At 44.5% G+C, this 21,520-nt stretch overlaps 2 protein-coding genes across 4 annotated transcripts; both read right to left on the bottom strand.

Moving 5' to 3' along the window:
- Nucleotides 1-5,235: 5,235 nt before the first annotated feature.
- Nucleotides 5,236-8,160, bottom strand: LOC120651432 (ascorbate-specific transmembrane electron transporter 2-like). 2 transcript variants are annotated; one of them, XM_039928906.1, is made up of 6 exons: nucleotides 8,013-8,160; nucleotides 7,808-7,904; nucleotides 6,607-7,696; nucleotides 6,460-6,508; nucleotides 6,176-6,375; nucleotides 5,236-5,750 (listed from the first exon to the last, which is right to left on the bottom strand). In XM_039928906.1, the coding sequence occupies exons 3-6, from the start codon at nucleotides 6,880-6,882 to the stop codon at nucleotides 5,493-5,495; spliced, it is 783 nt and encodes a 260-aa protein (XP_039784840.1). In that variant the 5' UTR covers nucleotides 6,883-7,696; nucleotides 7,808-7,904; nucleotides 8,013-8,160; the 3' UTR covers nucleotides 5,236-5,492. The 2 variants fall into 2 exon arrangements, with proteins under 2 accessions (XP_039784840.1, XP_039784839.1); XM_039928905.1 differs by having other exon boundaries at nucleotides 6,176-6,508.
- Nucleotides 8,161-8,481: 321 nt separating this feature from the next.
- Nucleotides 8,482-18,872, bottom strand: LOC120651431 (probable helicase DDB_G0274399). 2 transcript variants are annotated; one of them, XM_039928904.1, is made up of 9 exons: nucleotides 18,531-18,859; nucleotides 16,368-16,456; nucleotides 14,914-16,290; nucleotides 13,568-13,756; nucleotides 13,377-13,472; nucleotides 13,124-13,292; nucleotides 11,613-11,736; nucleotides 9,752-11,527; nucleotides 8,555-9,640 (listed from the first exon to the last, which is right to left on the bottom strand). In XM_039928904.1, exons 3-9 carry the CDS (start codon nucleotides 15,995-15,997, stop codon nucleotides 9,245-9,247), a joined length of 3,834 nt encoding a protein of 1,277 aa, XP_039784838.1. In that variant the 5' UTR covers nucleotides 15,998-16,290; nucleotides 16,368-16,456; nucleotides 18,531-18,859; the 3' UTR covers nucleotides 8,555-9,244. The 2 variants fall into 2 exon arrangements, with proteins under 2 accessions (XP_039784837.1, XP_039784838.1); XM_039928903.1 differs by having other exon boundaries at nucleotides 8,482-9,640; nucleotides 14,914-16,456; nucleotides 18,531-18,872.
- Between the last annotated feature and the right edge of the window lie 2,648 nt (nucleotides 18,873-21,520).

Here is a 21,520-nt window from a genome sequence, read left to right as displayed (position 1 = left end):
ATAAGATCGTTATGGTTATGCACAGGATCACATCTCATGTCTTCATCCTCCTCACATCTCAATGTGATGAGAATGAGACTCAACATCTCCTTGGTTGTTCAGGGGCATGTATTGAGCTATGATGGCACGGATCTCTAAGTCCATATAACTCTGTAGTCACGGGCAATGCAAAAATGGAATCAGATTCTAGAGTTAACAAAAGATATGTTGCCGACCAAGATAACTTGAGTAGGAGTACTCTAGTCATATCTTTACGTACGTGGGCCTATGGGGTTGCACAATTAAGGGGCCGGAAGCCTAACGAGGATTGGATCCGAATTAGATAAGGCTTAGAAGTACTAATGGGATTCGGACCCAGAGGCCCATCGGGGACGTCTATATATTGAGGGGCGGGGCGCTAGGATTAGGTTAAGCATTCTCGCTTGACCAGCCGCCGCGCTCCCCACGCTCACGCCTTATTGCACCTGCGGACCTAGCAGTCCGGTGTGTGATGCTTTCTCCCTGCATGTGTGGATACCTTGGAGGTGTTGCATCTGTAGCACTTGGACGAACAACATGAAAGAATCCAGGAGCTGCTCGTGGGATGAGCTGATCGACTACACTGCCACGACGCACGACAGGAGTCCCGCACCAACGCGTCTAGTGGTAATCCCGTGATCTATAACAGCAGTTATCCTGATTTATACAGTAGAAAATTTTATTTTTCGCTAGCATAGCCTACCCCATTTCACTATAGAGTCTCCACATCAAGTACTGATATCTCAAAGCTCTCATCAGTTTTCAAAAAACTCTCAAAACAGCGGGCGCCTGTAGCAGACCCGCCCAAATTAAACCGGTTTAGTGCGCTAACTATCATCTCAATGAATAATCAAGTTACCACGCACTTAAAACGGTGTAATCCAGCAGTCCGTCGGGTAATTCCCGATTAAACTACTGTACTCCAGGATCACATTTGCACTAGAAGTCTCGCACGAAGACGAGCACAGGTGATACAAGCATACAGAGATTCTCAAATTAATTTACAACACGGGTTTTACATAAAGGTTTTGAATACAAACTACAGAGTTCAACGCAACGGAAATTAAATAGAGTTCAAAATACAATACGGTAACTACGAACGACGATACACGGTGAGCTCCACATCCTGCCCACCGATGTGATGCCAACCTACCCGAAATTCACGGGGAAGACGGGGCCCACTCGACGGTCCACTTAGGAGGAAGCGGTTGTCCAATCCAGGACGCACAGACCTACTCAAAGTCAGCGGGGACACAATCTGCTCAGAAGGGTTACAACAACAACCCTAAGTATACTAATACTCAGCAAGGCTTACCCGACTATGGTATATACTTAGCCGACTCTTAAACATGCAGGCTTTTGGCTCTGGGTTTGCTTTGCTGAAAAGCTACTAATACTGGATCCTTACTTTTAATATTTTAGCTCAAGTTTAGTATTGGAGTACCAACTAGGTTTTCTGAAACACCTAGAGCACACATGGTAGATCAAATTAATCCTTTAGTAAACACAATCAAATGTTTCATTCCATTCTCACTTCCATCCTTTACTACGATGTGACAGAGAGATCAAGGTTCTCTTAACCGAGAGAGACGGCGAATCAATCCGATTTAACCTTGCAAGGTGGACCTAACTCACACGACACATGAAAACTCCGTTGGGCCACACACGTCAACTGTTCCCCTCCTCGCCCTGACGTCTGAATCACGCCTGCCAAAACCCATGTGAAGGGCCCCTCACGGTGAACTCCCGGAGAACCCGGAGGCGACATACACTTCAACACCCGCCATCATCCTACTCCCAGAGTAGCAGGTCGCGATTCAAAGTATCGTTGCAAGTCAGGTAATTAGCTTACCGGTTTCGACTACATCCTACTCCCGGCATGTGGTCAGTACTGTTCAAGCCTCGATCAATGTGCCAACAACGGTACGGTCCTCAACTGACACAGGCAGAGATTTACTTTCCATTCACTTCATATCCATAATCAAACTCAATTCCGCCCGGTCTTTATTTTTCTTTTTGCACTGATTCAAACTCAAGTCACGCTGTCATAAGCAACAAGAACATATAACTCGTGAGTGACGGGAATCACTCGGCTTCTACCGAAACCAGTTAAGCATTGCAGTACTAACGACCTGCACACTAGTAGAGGCTTATAGGTACCTATGGAAAACATGCATACTAGGGTTTCATACAACTCCTATAAACGTAAATGCACAAATACTTAGATAAACATTGAATACTGAAATTATGCGTTATGCTCCGGGGCTTGCCTTGCAGGTCAGCAGGGTTAGCGACTTCTTTGGGAGCGTGTTCAACTGCGTCCTCCTGCTGCTCTCCTGCTTGCGGCTCCTGGACCGACTCAGCAACCAGCTCGTAGATCGCTTCGTTCGTGGAGTCTACACGTATGGAAAGATGCCATGCAGGAGTTACAACGGTGCAATGAAATGATGCGAGGATAATACAGAAAAGAAAATTTGTTTTGCAACACAAAAAGAAAAACTGTGGCTAGAAGCGAAACACTTGCAGAACTTAAATTGCAGACATGATGTAACAACAAAAATTTTACCAGCACTAAAAAATATACTTATAAATGTGTTAACAAATACTGTAAAAAGAAAGCATTTATTTTGCCCAGCAATTAAAGATTTACCAACATGGATATTTTTCTGCTGTAGATCTGATTCTAACTAACCCAACAAAATTTATTTCACATTTTAAGCATTTTTCCTTGATTTTATATGAATTTTTACAAACCTCAGCTCAAATCAAACAATAAACAAAAACTACCCCAAATTTCCCCCTGACCAGCGGGCCCCACCCGGCAGTGGAACAGAGAGAGAGGGGGGTGCTCTGCTCTGCCTGCCCTGCCCCGGCCAGCAGGGCAGCGCAGGCGGGCTCGCGCGTAGAGAGGCCAGTGCGCCCGTGGCACGCGCAGGGGCGGCATGGGGGCGCAGCTAGGCGGCGGCGGCTGGACGGCTGCGGCTTGTGGCCGCGCGGTGGTGGCGCCGTTCCGGCCGCGGTAGAGCAGGGCGGCCGCGGGGCTGGGCGAGGCGGCGCTTAGGGAGGCCAAGCGGCCTCGGGGCACGCGGCGGTGGCACGCGGGCCCGCGCAGGGGATGCCCGCGGCGTGCGCCGGCGGCACCGCACGGTGGCCACGGCGGCGCGGTTGCGCTCCTGCGGCGGCGGCGCCGAAACCGAAGGGGAAAGAGGTCAGGGAGGGAGAGGAGAGCGCGAGGAAGCTCACCACGGGCTCGATTTGGGTGGAAGGAGGCCGGAGATACGAGATCGTGAGGGGCGGAGCTCTGGCGGAGCGGCAATAGCGGCCGCGGCGGCGCAGGCCGATTCTGGCCAGGAAACGGCACGGCCGAGCTCGGGGAGAGGCGGAGGAGGTAGAGGGCGAAGTGGAGCGGCTCTAGGCGCATGGAATCTGGGCGGGACGGCGAGGGACGGCTGACAAGGACGCCGGCGGCAGCACGCAGCAACTCAGCTCAACTCGAGCTCAAACTCGACGAAGGGGAGGGGAAAAAGAACACGGCGCCGGAAAGGATAAGAACGCGTCCGCGCGGAGGGCGAGGATCGCCGGCGAGGCGACGCGTGGAGTCGCCGGCGGTGTGAGCGGTCGCCGGTATGGGTGCGCGTACGACGTCGCCGATGAGCACAGGGAAGCACAGGGATCCAGTTTGACTGGTTTTTACTCGATTTTGACCGCCCAAATTTTAAAATTTCATATAGAAACTTGAAATTTGGCCAAGATAAAAGTTGTAGAGGAAGAGAAGATCTACAACTTTGCTTTTGGGCAGAACTTGATTTGAGACTCGGATCATGAAGAAAAACGTGGTCGAACATAGCTAAGTTGATGAACACTATACATGCTTAATTAATCCCTAATGACAAGCTTAAGCCTATAATTAGTGACTTAAGCACAGAATTAACACTGAGGTGTTACAGCGCCTCAGCATAGAATCAGTCGTTTCAAAGCTAACAAAATCTGAAGTGCCCTGAATGGGCCAAACCTCAATAGCACTGTACTCGTCAGCAAGATCATGGGCAGTCAAAGAACCGGCTAAACAGTTCCAAGCGGCAACGGCATCAGAATCAATCTGTAAAAGTTCAACTATGGGTGACCGATCGTGCGTAATCCATGTTACAAATCTTAGAAACAAGAGGGCTTATTATATAAATATACTAAAACCACTATTGATGATGCTTAAATACCAATTTTAGGCTTCAAATCCTACATAGATACATAAAAGATAACAGCAACCTAGTGGTAGGGATTTATTATATAAATATATATTTATGTATAGAAAAATTAAAATGACTAATAATTTAGGGCGGAGGGAGTAATAATAGGTAGATTTCATCTCTTTGTGCAAGAATATATGCAAGCTAGATGAGTAAATTAAAGAGACAAGAGGGGGGAGTCTTGGTCGATCCTCAAGAGCAGGAAAATGTTTGTACAATATAATTTCTCAACCTTTAGCTTGATGACAAAATCTACGAAATTGAAGAGTTCAAATGTGTCAACTAATGTTCTTTTCTACCTTATTTTGTGATGATTATGAAATTCATAATTGGGAACGTATCAGGTGCAAACCAACCTATCCGTAGAAACTATGCAAACTTCAATCTGAACCACTGGAAACTGGATCAACATCCAAGGGGAGGACGCAGGGGGAGTGGGAGGGGGGATTTGTAAAAGTGTGATTACCTAATCTAAGGGCGGGCGGTTAATTGTAAAATTACTCCCCTTCCCATGCCCTTTGGATGTTGATCCGGTGACCCAGATTGAAGTTTGCATAGTTTTCATAGAGAGATTGGTTTACACGTGATATGTTCCCTTCATAATTTAAGTTAACGTTGGCAACAATGTGATGAGATGGTTTATGATGATTAAGTCTGTTCCACACTAAATCAAACCTCACCGACCTCTTCCCTTTAGCCTTTTTTTAATGTTATAATATGTATATGCTAATCAATATATTTATATAATTTCGTCCTTAGGAACGCATAGGCATATTTACTATTATTCAAATACATACCATGCATCACAAACAATCAAAATTCCTGACTTCTTGTTCTTTCTAGAATTGCTGCTATTGCAGCCTCTTGTCTGCAAAACTACCTGCCTATGTAGGGAACAGGTGCGATGTAAACTGTAAATGCAATCATGCATGATGCAACAGCCATTCACTCCGCTAAGCTCTGACAAGGGAAATGCGTTCAATGGTCACATGCATGAAATTTTAATTTGTACCAGCAGCAACAGCAATAATGTTTGAAAATCAATCTGCACAGGATATACCCTAGGGAACAAAAATGTAAGAACACATAGTTGACATAACTAGTATCAGACTCATTCAGTTGTACCAGCGACGATGTCTATAACTCAATAACAATATCAATCATGTCAATGCACAAACACTCTGCATCCCAAAATGGTTTGAAGAGAATCACTGACCAATGGTTCACTTGCTAGTATCTTGATGGAAGGATGACAGCTAAGATGACAACCACACCAAACATGAGGATGGCAAGCCCGGTGAAGTTGATGACGAATGCTTCGCTCGGGTAGTCATTGAAGGGGAAGACGAACTTTGCCAAGCCGGTCTCAGCGGTGAGAATGGCCATGAGGAAGATGACGATGCCAAAGAAGATGTGCCATGGTGCGTAGTCTGCCCTCATTGTCATCGCAGCCCCAGGGAACAAAAAGTACACGAATGCCACCAGCCACTACAAAATCAACAGTGAGATCACCACGTCACCAAAGAATTACTGCATGAAAGGTATGATCTGATTTCTTGTGTTGTGAGCTTGCTTCATATGTCATGTTTCGTTCTGCACTTGTGTAAGTGCGTGAAGTTTAGAACTTTCATGAAGCTTAGACACTCAAGTATCCAAATAAACTCCACATGTTTTATAAGCCAGGTATAAAGTCATCCCTAAGCATGGAAGCCCTGACACATGGTCCGAAAAAGGACCACATAAACTATGTTCTTACTTCTATTTTAGGGTGAGGAGGGAAGCATCTTGCAAAATTTTGTTCTGTTCACCACAAGCGCCTATAATGTGTTTAACCTGCTGGTTGCGGCCTACGTGGGCTACAAATTGGTGCCAACAAAGAAGAGCATCATCCTCGCGGCGTGCGACTCACTCACCTGGAGAGCATAGAGCGCTATGGTGGCAATCCCGATCCAAGAATGCAGGGAGCGGAGATCAGGGAGGCCGGTGTCATGGTGGTACTTGAAGGCAGCGTAGAGGCCGACGGCAGCAAAGGCCATCGCTACGAGATGCAGCAGCAGGTGCACCATCTTCTTGGCCGGCCTCGGCCCGAGCACGATCCTGTACGCCATGACCGCTGCACGCGACACATGAGCCACACATCTCAACCTTCCTTTGGTTTCTCCCATCACTTGGAGTGAGTAATAAGACTCTCGTTTACCTTCTCCAGTGCAGATGACGAAGCCAATCACCATGAACAGAGGGTGTGCCTGAGAAAGAAAATTGAAGAAGGTCGCACATGTTACTCCTCACTGTGTAGCGCTTGGTTAGCGTAGCAGCAGATGGATTATCTTTCATTCTTTTCTATCGTGTAGACGAGGAAAGGGTTGGATGTCCGCTCCCACGAGACGCCGCCCCGGAAGTGCAGCGCCCAGACGAGCACGAGCACTAGCACGGCGGCCGTCAGCAGCTGCGCGGCCACCACCATCGGCAGCGCGGTCATCCGGAAGCTGGCGCTGCTCTTCACCGGCATCGTGGCGCGCCGCCGCCTCGCCGGCTCCGCAACCGCTACCACCACCACAGCCGGCTGCCGCTGCCGCTGCACCTGCGCCTGCGCCTGCGCGTTGCCGCCGCGAGATGGCATATATCGATCACACGGTGTCTGGGACTCTGTTCTGTTGTGTTCTGGTGGCGGACCCAAGGCGGGGGCTTATGTAAAAACAAGGTCAGCTGGGAGACACGGCCAAGGACACGTTAGGCAAACCGGAGAAAAACTGGGGTTTGGATCCTGCGCCGTGTCTGCTTGTGCTTGGATTTGACAAGGGGCCTAGATGTTACGTTGCCGTCGAGCTGTTCGGACGGCAGCGGAAGAATAGTCCAGACTCGGCAGAGGATTAAAAGACACTGAAAAACTGGCCGAGTCAAAAACGCTGCCGCCCAATCGATCTTCAGATACCAGCCAGTAGCAAAGACGGATAACTAACAAGCAGGAACAGAGTATCTGGACCGCTAATTGGCACCACTCCTGATTCGTCCCCATTTGGAACCAGAGATTGTTCTGCCGTATATCAGCTCGACAGCCAAATTTCAGTATCCTTAGGTTCAGGAGCACCTGATGGTCCGCTGGTTCTGGAATTTGTTCAGATCTCCAGCCCCAGCTAGCCCAATTCCAAGCTCCACTTCCCAGCACAATCACCAAAAGAGCCTCCCCCCCCCCCCCCCCCCCCCCCCCAACAAGGTAGGATGACAATATTTGCCAACGTACAAATCCACAACTAGCCTGTTCTAACAAATCAGATAGGCTGCCTAGGCTGTAACACCCATCATGTTCCATTTCAAATCTCCAAAAGAATTCATCGATCCACACTCCATTAAATAACTTGACCATACCATCTACCATGTGGGCACTCAGGTGTCACAACTCATAAGAGCTCGCAAAACTCCACCCATCACGAGCCCTGCGCATCCAGATCAAGCACAGCACAAGATGACAAGAACCAATCAAAAATTAGCCCAGGACAACTCCAAAGAAGGAAAAAGAAAACAAAAGAAGCAAGCATATGCAGTACCTGGGATCTCATCAAGTCACAACCAACGTGCCACCAGCATACAAGCAAATGCTGAAGAGCACCCTTCAAATTTCAGGACTTCATCAGACTTGTAAGCCTGAAAAAACATCACCACATTAAATTTTACTTGCAAAAGATAAAACAAAAATATTATTGAAAATACTCTAATAGCCAATACTGCTGTCAGCATCAACATGCTACTTACCACAGCAAGTACACACGGGGCAAATTCAAACCAAGTCTGTCAACTTACAAAAACATCCAGAAACATCTGATACAGATGTGCCCCATCTGTTGGAGCAAGTTACCCAGAAAATCACCGGCATCATGCAATCCAGAACCATCAGCATCAATGCAGAGATGATCAAAGGTACACTTCAGATTTCAAGTGTGCATATAAGCCTGAAACATCATCACCCCCTTTCAGTTCTCTTATATATGCATCCCATTCCCAGAAAATATGTGGGAGTAGAATAACTAGGCTAACTTCCAATATTTCAGTCAACTTCAACATGCAAATATCAAGGAAGCATACAACTTAGTGACTTACAGAAACATTGATTGCTCAACTAAATACATGACTGACAGAAACACCAGCAGGGCAACATCATATTCATATCACTGCAAATGGCATAAACTAAACCGCAGATCAACATACACAAGAAACACGACACTAACAATGAAAAATCAGGTAAATTACTACTACAAACAGGAAACAAGGGAACATTTTTTTCAACAATATGCACAGGACTTTAAACCCCATATTTGGAACAAGGAACTACAGGTGACAACATGAGCTGAATCAAATAATGAACTTTTTTTCTCTAGATCCTGACCCTGTATACAGAAGGAGCTTATGTCATATGGTACAGAAGCCCTGCCTATGTTAGCATACTGATCCTACCAGACATCAAGCATGCAACGATCGCAGTAGCAATCAGGCAACAATGCTTGAAACCTACCCTGCTCTAGAGCCAGTGTGCTTTCTCCTGGCATGTTTCAAAATGGACAATGCCCATGCATGTATTATCTACGGAAAGAAGATGGACCCGGCTAAAGCAAGGATGCAATGTCAAGACATGATCACTCCAGCTGACGCCTAGTTCTAAGAAAGGAGTTCCTGTATAGCTCCAGAACACTGAGAGCTACAGCAGCCATTTATCTCAACCTGACATCATGAGCCTTTTATCATCCAGCATGACAGCATCTTGACCCATTGACTGGACGCCACATTTCATGGTGGATCCGCTTGTCATCTGCTGATAGCAATGCTTGCTTGCGAAAATCCTGCCACAGGGTATCCGAGGAATCTAATGCACAAGCAAGAGATCTTCTGAACAGGCATCAGCATCTTGCTGCATCAGGACTTTGTCCCAGAGCTGTTAATCATTGTTGCATGCTGTTCCAGAGCCATAGATGGTAATGCATTTATTCTCCTCACACTTCTCTCCTACCATTAGATGAATTTGGTCTCCTGGGAACTCCAAACTGCATATTATCCCTGGGGCGGTCACCAGGTCGCCCAAAATCATCCAAATTCCTGTAACTGCCATTTCTTGGAACAGAATTGGGACGGTCATCTTCATCAGGCCTGATGTTCACACCAGCCCTGGGTTCTGGAAACATGTCCAAATGTCTTGGTCTTGGACCACCAGTCCTCATGTTACGCATGTTGTTGGAAGAATTCCTGCCTGGGGTGTTAGAAGGAGCCTTCGTGGGTAGGAAGTCCTTCGGAATGCTATCCAGGTCCATGAAACATTTCCTGGCCTTTGCATCTGCTATCAGAGCCGCCCAGTCCTCAGACTGCATGAGAGCATTGGCATTACCAACAACCTGAAAGGCAACCAAAGACTATTAGTAACATGGTATGCATTAAAAAAGAATTATTGTAAAACAGTAGAACATTCTCTTAATGCATCTTAAAGAGGAAAGGCGGAGACATACCCACAGAGCTCTCCTAGCTCGCGTTAGAGCTACATTCATACGGCGTATATCAGCAACAAAACCCACACCATGGTTTGAAGCACGTACACATGACATAATAATGATGTCACGCTCCTGGCCTTGAAAAGCATCGACTGTATTTATGTAGATATCCTTCCCTTCCTCAGTATTCATAACCTCCTTGAATTCCCGCTGAAGGCATTTCAACTGCAACTTATATGGTGTGATTATACCAACAGATACTTTCTTGCCACCATTGGTTTTCAGGAACTTCTGAAGATGCTCATATAAACGCAATGCAAATTGTGCTTCATGGATATTCTGGTATGAAGATGACCCACCCCTATGAGACTCACGGCCATGTGACATGTCGTAAAAGATATAAGGTGCCATAAGTGCATCTCTGTAATAGGCTTCATCAGGTAATTTGACAACACTCTCACTATCTGTAAGGCGACTTTGATAAAAGTATCTTGATGGAAATTCACGGATCTGGGGATGCATCCTGTATTGCACTGACAGCAAAATGGTAGGACAACCAGCCTGCTGAAACCTCTCGAAAAGACTCCTGCTGTAAAGCAACGTTCCTGCTGCTTTGCTAATAACAGTAGCAGGAAGTTGCTGTGGGTCACCAACCAGGACACATCTAGCTGCACCAAGTGCCAATGGAGGAAGGACTCCTACTTCACTAGCCTGAGCAGCCTCATCAATAACAACCATATCAAAGCCATGAGTTAGGCGAGAAAATAACTTACGCCCGCTGCTTGACACTGTTGTAAAAACAATCTCAGCTTCATTGGCAAAACTGGCTTCCAGACTAGCCCTAGCATCTTCCATATTGAAGTTGCTGCCAACACGGAACCTGCTTTCTAATATCAGCAGCCTTGACATCTCCACCAGTACTTTATCCCTACTTTCAACTGACGCAGCAAGTTTCTGAAGTAGAATATCGCGGTTGCGATCCCTTTGGGCAAGAACATCAGGATCTACCCCTACTGAACCCTGGGATCTACCAGCTGCTGCAACCATATTTAGTTCCCTTTGAAGATAAGCTATCTCCTGTGACAGTTGCTGCTCGCGGCCTTTTAGCTGATGTAGCCACCCAATTACTTCATCACGGCCCTTCATTAAAAGCTGATCCGTCCTCCTTTCAACTGAAACAGCTTGGGCAGCACGAGACTGTGAATCAACTCCAACACGTGCAACATCAGGGCGGTAGACCTTCATCTCTCCATCTATAAAACCGCGGTCAAGAACACGAGCAAGCAGCTCATCTGTTGCAGCGTTTGATGGGGCACAAACAAGCATCCGAGGCTTAGGGCAAAGCTTGGGAAGAGTGCGAAATAGGTTCTGATCCATGCTCTGCAAAAGTTCATCAATTGACCCTGCAGCAACAGCCTCCGAGCTGGTACTAGTACTACAACTAACTTGTTTGTAGCTTTCAGGAGCAAGTTTCTTGAGCAAAGCAGCGTAGTAATGTTGATACTGAACAAGATGAATAACATTTAGCATCCCCCATACAGTATGAGTTTTCCCTGTACCAGGAGGACCTTGTACCAATGTGAAAGGCCACGGTTCTTGTTTCTTCACAATACCATTGCTTGTGCCTGCAGCTGTATGCGTTGCAGCCCAGTGAATCGCCGACAGTTGAGGGCCATTGAAACTACGGTGAAGGTGATCAGCAAAATTTGGAGTGAAGCAGTCTGGCATGGCAGGTGGCTGCTCTTCATACTTCGGGAAATGCTCTGGACTCGGTTGAAGTATTGCATTTTGCATCTGATGGAAAATATTTTGTCAAAATCCACGGATTTATTTAGTCAGAATGAAAGAAAGATAAGAATTACATGTAATATTGCATCACCTGCACATTCAGACGGCGGAACGCATGCAAAGCAACATATTCCCTTTGTGTTGTTGCAAGAGAACCTAGTCCAGTTAGATACCAAGTACTCCGAGGTTGGAGTTTCCTCAGGACATTAGATTCACTGCAATGCATACGACACAAAAGAAGAACAAGACCAGTCAACAAATATGCAAGTGATGGAGAACAAGTTATCAATATTGTTCCTAAATGAAACTACAATAGCAAAGCAATCGGAAGTTGCAGTCTCAGAGTTAACAACAAAGCGTGTGCAAGATGTTGGGGGTGGGGGGGGTGGCTTTATTGGTTCCTAATAGTTTAACTTGAGTCATCAAATAGGTTTCTAGGGTTAAGTGAGGCCCTATAATATCCTATTTTAGTTAACAATGGATTGTCGGTTGAAAAAGAAAAAATTTAAAATTTCATACAGTACAAACATTTCAAATATACTGCAGATCGTGACCATTTAAATCACAAATTATACTCCTATTCTAGTTTCCCTATTAAAAGTGTCATACGCAACTTCGTTATCCTGAACACAAGTGGACAACTATTAAGTATATCATGTCCTTTCTCTTTCTTTTTCTTTTTTTGCTGACTAATGATTGGCTCCATCTTCAATGCTTGCGCCTAAGGAATCAGTAAGCAGAGAAGCAAACCATGTCATAACATTCAGTATAAGTGTTCTAACTCTATACATGACGAGCATTACTTGTGTGGCTAAGAGAATATGATGAGAGAAAGCGCCGAAAGTCATGAAGAGCAACAGCAATCTAGAAATGTTGAAAAGCTTGCTTATTATCATTTTACCATATTTTAATAAAACTAAATAAACAAGAAAATGTGGATGGCCTGTGCAGGTGCCCACTTCACACCTGCTGCTGTATGGCCCTGACTGCCCATATCTAAATAGGAAGTGCACTTCTTGTTCTCAAATAAACTAGAATGGAAGTGCAGTGAAATGCAAGCTAGAGGGCTCTGCGTTTAGGCTACAATTTACTGCTATTTCGAGGGAACATGAAAATACCCAGGACAAACCTTTTAAACAGGAGAGATTGTTAAATATTGTATCACCGGCAATGAAACTACAGTATCTAATAAGTAAACATTCGCGTCTTCTAGTGCATTCTATAGATAGGTCAAAACATGCATGTCTAACAGTTAATCTATTTAAGTTTAGCACACAACTCCAATCATAACCCGAGCTACAGTGAAATCAATCTTACAGACTATGCCTTATGGTCGATGACTCGATTCAATGTATAAGCAACCAAAACACTTCACTGGATTTAGAAATATAGCTCACAAAACAACCTTAGCTAGACAAACATGAGAAATAACAGAAAACCAATTAACTGGTTGTGAGATCCTTCCAAAGAGAAACAAAATTAAAGCAAATGCAGGTTTAGATCCTTTAGGAATGTAGAGGCCATAATAAATTTGTTGTGAAAATGCAATTTGAACGATATGACATAAACAAGAACAATCACATTCCGAAAAAAATTTAGTACCTGTTAGAATCGAAAGAATCTCCAAGATAAAAATGGATAATAGCTCCAATTGGATCGCGTGTATCAATAGGCATATGGCGCCTAACAGTACCAACAAGGCGTCCACATTCTGATTCAGCATCTTCATTTGAACCAACAGCCCTCCTGCTAGATCGACCTGATTGAGCAGCTACAAATAACAAAGGAATAAATACACGTATTCTGGAGATCTTCTGAGAAAAAAGATGCGTTAAGGAACAATTCAGTGATCTACCTGAACCAGGCCGTGGGAATGACAGAATAGCGACATCACCCTCTTTGAAATTCCATTTATAATCATGCATCGGTAGAACAACAACATCATACCATCCTGGATGCATCAACCAAAGAACAATCAGGTGATTAGCTGACTGCACTAATTGGAGATTTAAATATGTTCTATAAAAGTTCAGAAAAAACGCATACCTCTTTCTCGTCTATCCACGGTTTTTACTCGTACTGCTACATGTGCATCCCTCCCCACAGCCTCAAGACTCTCCTCATACGAACTATAAAGCTGAGCTCTGCATTCCTCAAAAAGCAAAGGCTCAAAAACTCTAATGTACTCCTCAGCCGATTCAAAGCTTCCAGGAACACACTCAAGTTCTGCCTCCTCTGTTCAGATAAGAAATTCAAGTTAAATGTCAAATTAAGGCAACACAGGTACACAAGCAAAGCATACGCAATAGTGATTCTGGAACTCCTAAAATTGAGAACAAGAGAACAGAACATTTGCAATCACTAGTGAGGAATTCATTGACCAAGATACCATTGGATATTCCAATAGCCACATCAGAACATGATGATAAAACATGACTCTACTTTGGACCAAATGTGAACAATATTTAGTACATACAGAATACTAGTGGTGAAGAGTATACAATTTGAACTATTTATTTAGTACATTGAGCTTCCACATTTTTATATTCTAAAATACATGAACAAGGGTATAATCTCCATGGGTGTCAAGTCACTGTCCTGCTTGTGTTAATTGCATGGTTCCGCTAGGCGCTAGGCGGATTCTAGGCGCTGACCCTCAGCCTAGCGCCTAGGCGGGATTAATCGCGCCTAGGCGTTGCTAGGCGTTCTATATCCATTCATATTTTACCTACAAAAGTCTATTAGAAAAGAAAAAACAGGACACATATGGGCCAAATATTACATAAAAAGCCCATAAAACAGCCCAAGCCCAATTTGTACAGCAACCTTATCTACCTCATCCAACCCTATCCCTTCCATCCCGACCGCGCCGGTCACGGACCCCGTCCCAGCCTCCTCCGCGCCGCCGCCGCCCCCGCCCCCGCCTCCTCCGCGCCGTTCGCCACCTCCGCCGCCCCCGTCCCCGCCGCCTCCGCTCCGGTCGCCACCTCCGCCGCCCCCTTCCCCGCCTCCTCCGCGCCGGTCGCCACCTCCGTCGCCCCCGTCCCCGCCTCCTCCGCGCCGGTCGCCACCTCCGCCGCCCCTGTCCCTGCTTCTCTGCGCCAGTCACCACCTCCGCCCGCCTAGATGGGCGACTACCCCCATAGGTGAGGCGACGGGCTTCGCCCAGCGCGTAGTCGCGCCTAATCGCCGGCTAATCGACGCCTAGCGGAACAGGGGTTAATTGGAGACACTAAAACAGAGGGGCAGTAATTGTATGGCAGGACCTAAACAAATTCCCCAAATCATGCAAGCATGTAATAAAATGCAACCAAAAGCATAGCTCTAGATTTCCCATGTAAAGCAACAAACATCATAAACAACTAAAAGAAACATGATAATAAAGAAGCAACCTGGATTGTGCCAGAACTTGTCGTTTGTCACCTCCCTTATAAGTCGCTCAACAGATGAGTCCTGATATTGCATATTGTTTGCAAAAGTTTGCTTTTTGGAAATAATTGACCTTTTGCTGGCTGGCTTCTGATCAGCAGTATTTTGTCCTGCAGCAGTCCGTTGGGAAGAGAATGGTCGACCCTTTGGTTGCTTCAAGTCCATGGATTGCTTCAATGAAGCTTGTCTTTGTACAGGCTGTTGATATCCATCTGAGTAAGGTTCTTCTGCATTCATTTTCTTTGACCGACCCTGAGGACCAATCTCAGCATCACCATTAGATTCAGCATGCTGGTCACTAGGATCTGCAGAATTGCTTCGTTCTGAACCCATCATTTCAGATTGCCTCTCCCTGATTGCTTGCTGGTTTTGCTTTTCTGCAGCTTTTTCACCAGCAGCACGAGAAGCCTCCTTCACAGTACGTGTGACAATTGGTGCTGGAAAGGATGACTGCCTCCTTGGTGTCGAGGTCTTCATTGTACCGGCTTGTTTCGCATCTTCTACATTGATGAAGACAGTTTGCCTAGCTCGTTTTTTACCAAGCATTGCCTCCTTGTGTTCATTTAACTTGGGTCTCTTTGCAGGGTTAATCGCAAACTTCAATGCATAATTGGCTTCCACTCCTTTAACATCCTTTGACCTGCTGCAAGCATCTAAATCATCTCCAGGTTGATTTCCTTTACATTCCAAATTTGGCATGCTATCCAATCCTGTGGTACCACGAAGAACCTGATCTTTAGACGCATCAGTCATTTCAGCATCACTACATTCAGCAGCAGTATCATCTTTAGTCACATCACCAGATTTAATGAGATGGGGCTCACTGTCTTGACATTCTTTCTTCACATGAGTACTTGCAGTTCCGACTGACTCATCTTTGTTGCTAACACTACTCCCTGCATTTTCAGAAATAACATCTGCATCAGACCATTCTCCTTCTTCTCTTTCAACTATGTGTGACACCTGATTGCCAGGCTCCGTCTTTGGAGCAGCATTGTCAGTGATGTGATTAGCTACCATGGATGAACATGCCATACTGGAATTCATATTATCTTCTGCCTTTATCGATTCCTTTGTGTTATTTGAGTCTTTGCTCCTCACAAATGGTTGAAAACCAGAACCAATGGATGCGTGCTTAAAGGCATTATTATTTAGTATCCCCTGTGACTGTGATCCTTCCCCTGGCTGAAACAGAGATGGGGCATATGTTGTCGGAACAGGAAGGGATTTCTGAGGTTGTGACACAACAATAGCAGCTTCTTGTGACACGGAAACAGCAGCTTCTTGTGTGACAGCAGCAGGTTCTTGCGGCACGACACCAGCAGCTTCATCATCAGCTTCTGCTGGAAGTTCATTAAGGTCAAATAACATCCTTCCACGAGAACCCATGTCATGTGTAAATGCATATAGCTTGAACCTTTCAGCTAGCTGACCCAGTAATATTTTTCTTGAATAACAGGACCCAATGGAAGGAAGTTACTTTTGCCCTTCTGCTGGGGCAAATATCTGCAACACAAACAAGCACAATATATCAGTAATACAAAAGAATAGGATTTTCAAAGGTTGCTTGGATGCTTCGGTCCGCTAATGAGGTGGCCAGCCAACAAGAGATGAACTAGGAAGTGAACAGATACAGCAGAGTCATCATTGCTTGATACTGCAGGGAAGAACAATTTCAATCAGGTGGTGCAATCTGAATGTCATTCTCCGCTGGATTCTTTTCATGTTCTGAACCAGAGCGTTTCCTTCTCTTGTTGTCCACTTCCTACCCATCTCAAGAATTTGGATTCTAGTGACACAGGATCTCAGCATCCAGGCAGACCCTTTTACAGTAAATAAGTACATAGACATGCACGGCATAAAAAGAGATTGTGCATATTGCATATATGTAAATTTTAACATGGTTACGCATAGTCTATACACAGTGTCATTTTTCTAAAGGAAACCCACAAAGCCACACTATAGAAATTACAAATGTGAGAAGCACACATGTTTAGTTTTAGGAAAGGAACACACTTTCCATATAAAAGGAGATGCCAGATGAGCTAAATTTAACCTATAACTATTGTGCAGTTAATAAGCTATCCAATATTAACAGCACACAAATAAATTACAGGTTGGGATCGAGCTGGTTTTTAAGTTCATCTAAAATAAAATAATTTTCCAAACAAACAGAAACCATGGGAAAATTACGAAAAGAATGGGTATCAACAAAATAGCAAAAACATCAACTCTTTGCTTAGATCCACAACTGATAAGGACGGTCCAAATGATACTGCATTACATGTGACCCAAATCTATGCTACCAATAAACAACAACATCTCTTAAAATTGACTGACAATAGCAACTCCAGCCCAAATTAAAAGCTAACAACAAACTGAACTCCAGCATCTGAAATGACAAACAAACCCTTTATGCAAAACTTAACCATATAAATAGCTAAATAGTGTTCTCGTACACCTCTATCTAAAATAACAGATAATACTCACCTGCTGACTCAATCGGAATGTGTCGATAACTCAGTGCCATTCAGACTTAATCAGAACTAAATCAGAACATGTAGCACCCTGCATCTATAAACGAAAATAATGACCTGAACCTAAAACACAGGATGTCCACTATACACATTGACAAATGCACCGAGAATGAGTCCAAGTCCTGCACAATTTCAGCTATGTCGCGAATGGGAGGTAACTAACAAAAACAGGACACCCAAGGAGAAGAACATCAATGAACCTTTGGACTTTCTACTTGCCATATCACACGACCTGTTCACAAACTAGCATATGACAATTAGCATAATAGTGACTAGAGCATTTCAAAAGAGAGATTCAAATCCAAAGGACAAACCGCTGTTCACAAACTCAAAACAAATAAGTCAATGATCCAGAACTACTCAGACTTGGAATCTAATTAAGACAGAACACAATTTATCCCTGCAAGTAGAAATGACAAGATGACTCCTCAAGCTATGACAATCTACACACTCTGAATTAATTGAAAGGTAATGGTAATAGAAATAACGTTGAGCTGGTAACCCTATGTTCAATAGAAGAACCTAACAACAAATTAATCACAGAAGCAAAGTTCACTGAAAACAGCAGAGCAACAGCACGTGGACCATCCGAACAGCACATTTCACTCCAGAAAGGGGGACCTTAACTTCTACTCCCTGCTACATAACACTACGGTCCACTAACCCTCTGGTTCTTCGATCTACCAGGACGCCGTATTTATATACCCGCCTTAAATCAATAAATCTCCCCCAAATTCTCCCCATAAAGCAGGTCGCGCCCAAACAGTTGCTAGATTCGACATTCCGCTTCCAGATTCGGCAGAATCGCCCCGAGGAAGTAAAAAAAAAGTTTCCTCGTTCCATTAAAGCGCGAATTCGACATCCCCAACGGGTCCCGTTCCAGAGAAATGAAATTAGAAATCAGTCCCGTGCTCTAACCAACCGACACGGCGCCACCCACCCTCCGCGGCTAGGGTTCCGTTCCGTTCCGTTCCAATCCGCCCGTTCCGTGACACGGCGGCTCCTAGGGTATGGTCCCGATGGGAGGAGTAGGATCTCCGTACCAGGCGATCGTCGGGCGTCAGCTTCGACGGCAGCCAGATCCAGCCGGGCGAGGGCGGCGGCTGTTGACTAGGGTTGGTTTCCCCGTTTGCCCTCCCCTGCCTGCTTCGTTGCCTTCCCCCTGTGATGCGCCGCTGGGCTGCTGCTTGTGTTGGGTTCCTTTTTTTTTCTCTTGCAATATATTTTTTTTTGCCCTTTTCGGTTTGGTTTTGGAAGAGAGGAGGTGTGGCTTCCTTCCGGCTTTCGATTGCTCGCCTCGCCTCTAACGAGCGGCCGGGGGGTCCTCTGCGTGACGAACGACTTGGTGATAGAGAGGGGGGAAGGGGAGGAGGGGGGGTGGGTGTGAGGGGAGGAGGCCAGGGGGTGGGGTTCTATTTATAGCCCTCCAGGCCGCGGCTCCAGTCCCCGCGCTACGCGCCCCAGGCGAATTCCACCCACGACGGGCCGTCCCTATGGCGAGTGGGCCCAGGCACCGGTGGGAGCCAGCTGTCTGTCACGCGCGGCGGGAGGCTGGGGCGAGGCGCCCGTGCGCGCGTTGGCGACCGGGTGTCCGCATCTCGGTGCGGTCGCACCAGGTTGGAATTCATTTCCAGTTTGTTTTGTTTTTTCTTCCCCCGCTGCCGCTCTCCTTTTTTTCTCTCTTTTCACATTGACACGTCGAGAGTTCCCCAAATAAAAAATTGTTTCCTCAAAAAATATAATTTCTAGTTTTTTAAAGGAAAATGGAGAAAGATAATGAACTGCAGCAGAGGAAAGGGCTGTAGGTGAGTGACAGGGTAGGGCTCCGCTTGGGCTCCTTGGCTGTACGTGGCCTTTTTCCCTGGTACTGTTACAAATATCATCATCTCTCCTTGAGATAAATTAATTAATTAATGGAGAATTATTGATTAATTAATTAGAAATAGTTTTTGGATGGCGTCGGGTGCTTAGATGAGAGAAAAGGGGATTGGGTGGTGTGACGTGGGGTGCTATCAGCTCAGAGCGGCGGATTAATTGGACGGGAGAGATCTTTAAACAGATCTTTAAACTCCGTAAGGCTATCTCCAACCATTCCCCCCATCTAACTCCCCTCAAACGTACTATTTACTATATTTTACTACCTCCCTCCAAAAGATTCCTCCCCCCATAACTCCTTCTCTCCAATCATTCCCCCCATATCTATTCCCCCTATATACTATCACTCATTAACTAACTATTTATTTAACGTTTTTGAATTTTAAAAAAATCATACAGTATTTGTACTGTCATAATACACATTATCATCATGTTACGGGGCTCAAACGAGATTAATATCGTGAAGAAACGGTGTGATTAGAGATATGTGGGGAGTTGAAACTCACCCTATATGTGGGGGGAGTTGAAACTCCCCCCGTATATAGGGGGAGCTATAGGGGGAACCGTTGGATCGGATTTCCCCCTATAGCTCCCCGGATATGGGGTGGGGGGAGGGATGGGGGGCACCGTTGGAGCTAGCCTAACAAAAAAACATCACATCAAATATTTTAATATATGTATGGAGTACTAAATGAAGCCTATTTATAAAACTTTTTGCATGGATGAACTGTAAATCGCGAAACGAATCTAATAAGCCTACTTAATTCATAATTTGTAACAGAATGCTACAGTAACCATCCGCTAATTATGGATTAATCATGGATTAATTAGCATCATTAGATTCGTCTCGCGATTTACAACCTATCTGTGCAAAAAAAAATTATAAATAAACTTCATTTAGTATTTCAAATTAGCAAGATTTCATTGCAAATTTTTTTTGCATTGGAACTAAACACGGCCAGAATGGAATGGGAGAATCTGCTGCCTGCCCTGCTTCTCTCTCTGTTTCTTGCTTGCTTGCAGGTCGGTCGTCGTATGAGGTATCTCCAATCAATCAGTGGCTTGTGGAAATGGATGGGGATGTATCCGCGTCCGGGTTCTAGTGCCACGGCTATTTAAGGTACACTATTCAATTCCGCGGCCTGGTTATTGGTGGAGTGCTACGGCATTGCTTACTTCTCCCAAACGTAACTTCAAACCACTAATTCTATATATACCGGGGGATATATATATTTGCATGATATTGTAGTATGATAAAAACTTTCCAAAGATTGGTGGTTTTCTCTAGCACCGGCATTATTAGTGGACGGTCCAGAATTTGATTACTCACGTTCTGGGAGGTTTTTATTTTAGTTCTTTAATTACGGACCAGTTTGTTCAAGTTCTTTAATGAAGGACAAGTTTGGTTATCCAGATAACCAAATGTAACTTGGAATATTTTTTTAATCATGCTGCGATGTATACTTGTACAGCATTATAGTAATTATTACTTTTTACAAATAATGGTGCTTTTATCTCTGATGCCCAAACCACAATGCCGAAGGAAAACACTAGCTGTCAATTTCCTAAAATTTGATTGCATGTGTAAGAAAAATGTGGTATTTTTAGGGGAGAGGTCTAATTTACACCCTTGAACTATAGCAAAAGTTTGATTTTCAACCTTCAACTACAAAACCGGACAACATATCTCATCCAACTGTTAAAACTGGATAAATGTGGCCCTTGGGGTGGGTTTGAAGGTGATTTTTATTTAAAAAAATAAAAAAATCTAATTAGATCTAGAAAATACAAACTAATTCATTTTAAATCAGAAAAATATGAAATTTGTACCAATTTTTTTCTAAAAATGTAACATATCTATTATTTCTCCATTTAAATCTTAGTTATTCAAAAATAATAAGTATAACTATAAGCAACCAAATATTATAAACATAAAAAATTTAGATTTGAATAACTAACAAGTATTGTGCTTATAGATAGGTTACATTTTTAGAAAAGTTTTGATACTCATTTTGTAATTTTTTTTTACTTAAAATGAATTAGTTATAATTTTTTAGTTTAAAATTGAATATTTTAATTCTCACAAAATGGAAAACCACCTCTATTATCCAGTTTCTTAGTGCTAAATTTGTCCGGTTTCAACAGTTGGATGGCCTCT

This window comes from Panicum virgatum, chromosome 9K (assembly GCF_016808335.1).
Source record: "Panicum virgatum strain AP13 chromosome 9K, P.virgatum_v5, whole genome shotgun sequence".
NCBI classification, from domain to species: domain Eukaryota; kingdom Viridiplantae; phylum Streptophyta; class Magnoliopsida; order Poales; family Poaceae; genus Panicum; species Panicum virgatum.
This window is presented reverse-complemented; position numbering and strand designations above follow the sequence as displayed.

Bases quoted from the DNA above. Each gene is read 5' to 3' on its own strand.
- LOC120651432 (XM_039928905.1), bottom strand. From the start codon at position 6,882: ATGCCATCTCGCGGCGGCAACGCGCAGGCGCAGGCGCAGGTGCAGCGG. The intron at 6,509-6,606 runs ATAGAAAAGAAT...TTTCTTTCTCAG, and splicing joins ACCCTTTCCTCGTCTACACG to GCACACCCTCTGTTCATGGT. The intron at 5,751-6,175 runs GTGAGTGAGTCG...TTGATTTTGTAG, and splicing joins TAGCGCTCTATGCTCTCCAG to TGGCTGGTGGCATTCGTGTA.
- LOC120651431 (XM_039928903.1), bottom strand. From the start codon at position 16,339: ATGGGTTCTCGTGGAAGGATGTTATTTGACCTTAATGAACTTCCAGCA. The intron at 13,473-13,567 runs GTATGCGTTTTT...TGATGCATCCAG, and splicing joins CGTGGATAGACGAGAAAGAG to GATGGTATGATGTTGTTGTT. The intron at 11,737-13,123 runs GTACTAAATTTT...TATGCATTGCAG, and splicing joins GATTCTTTCGATTCTAACAG to TGAATCTAATGTCCTGAGGA.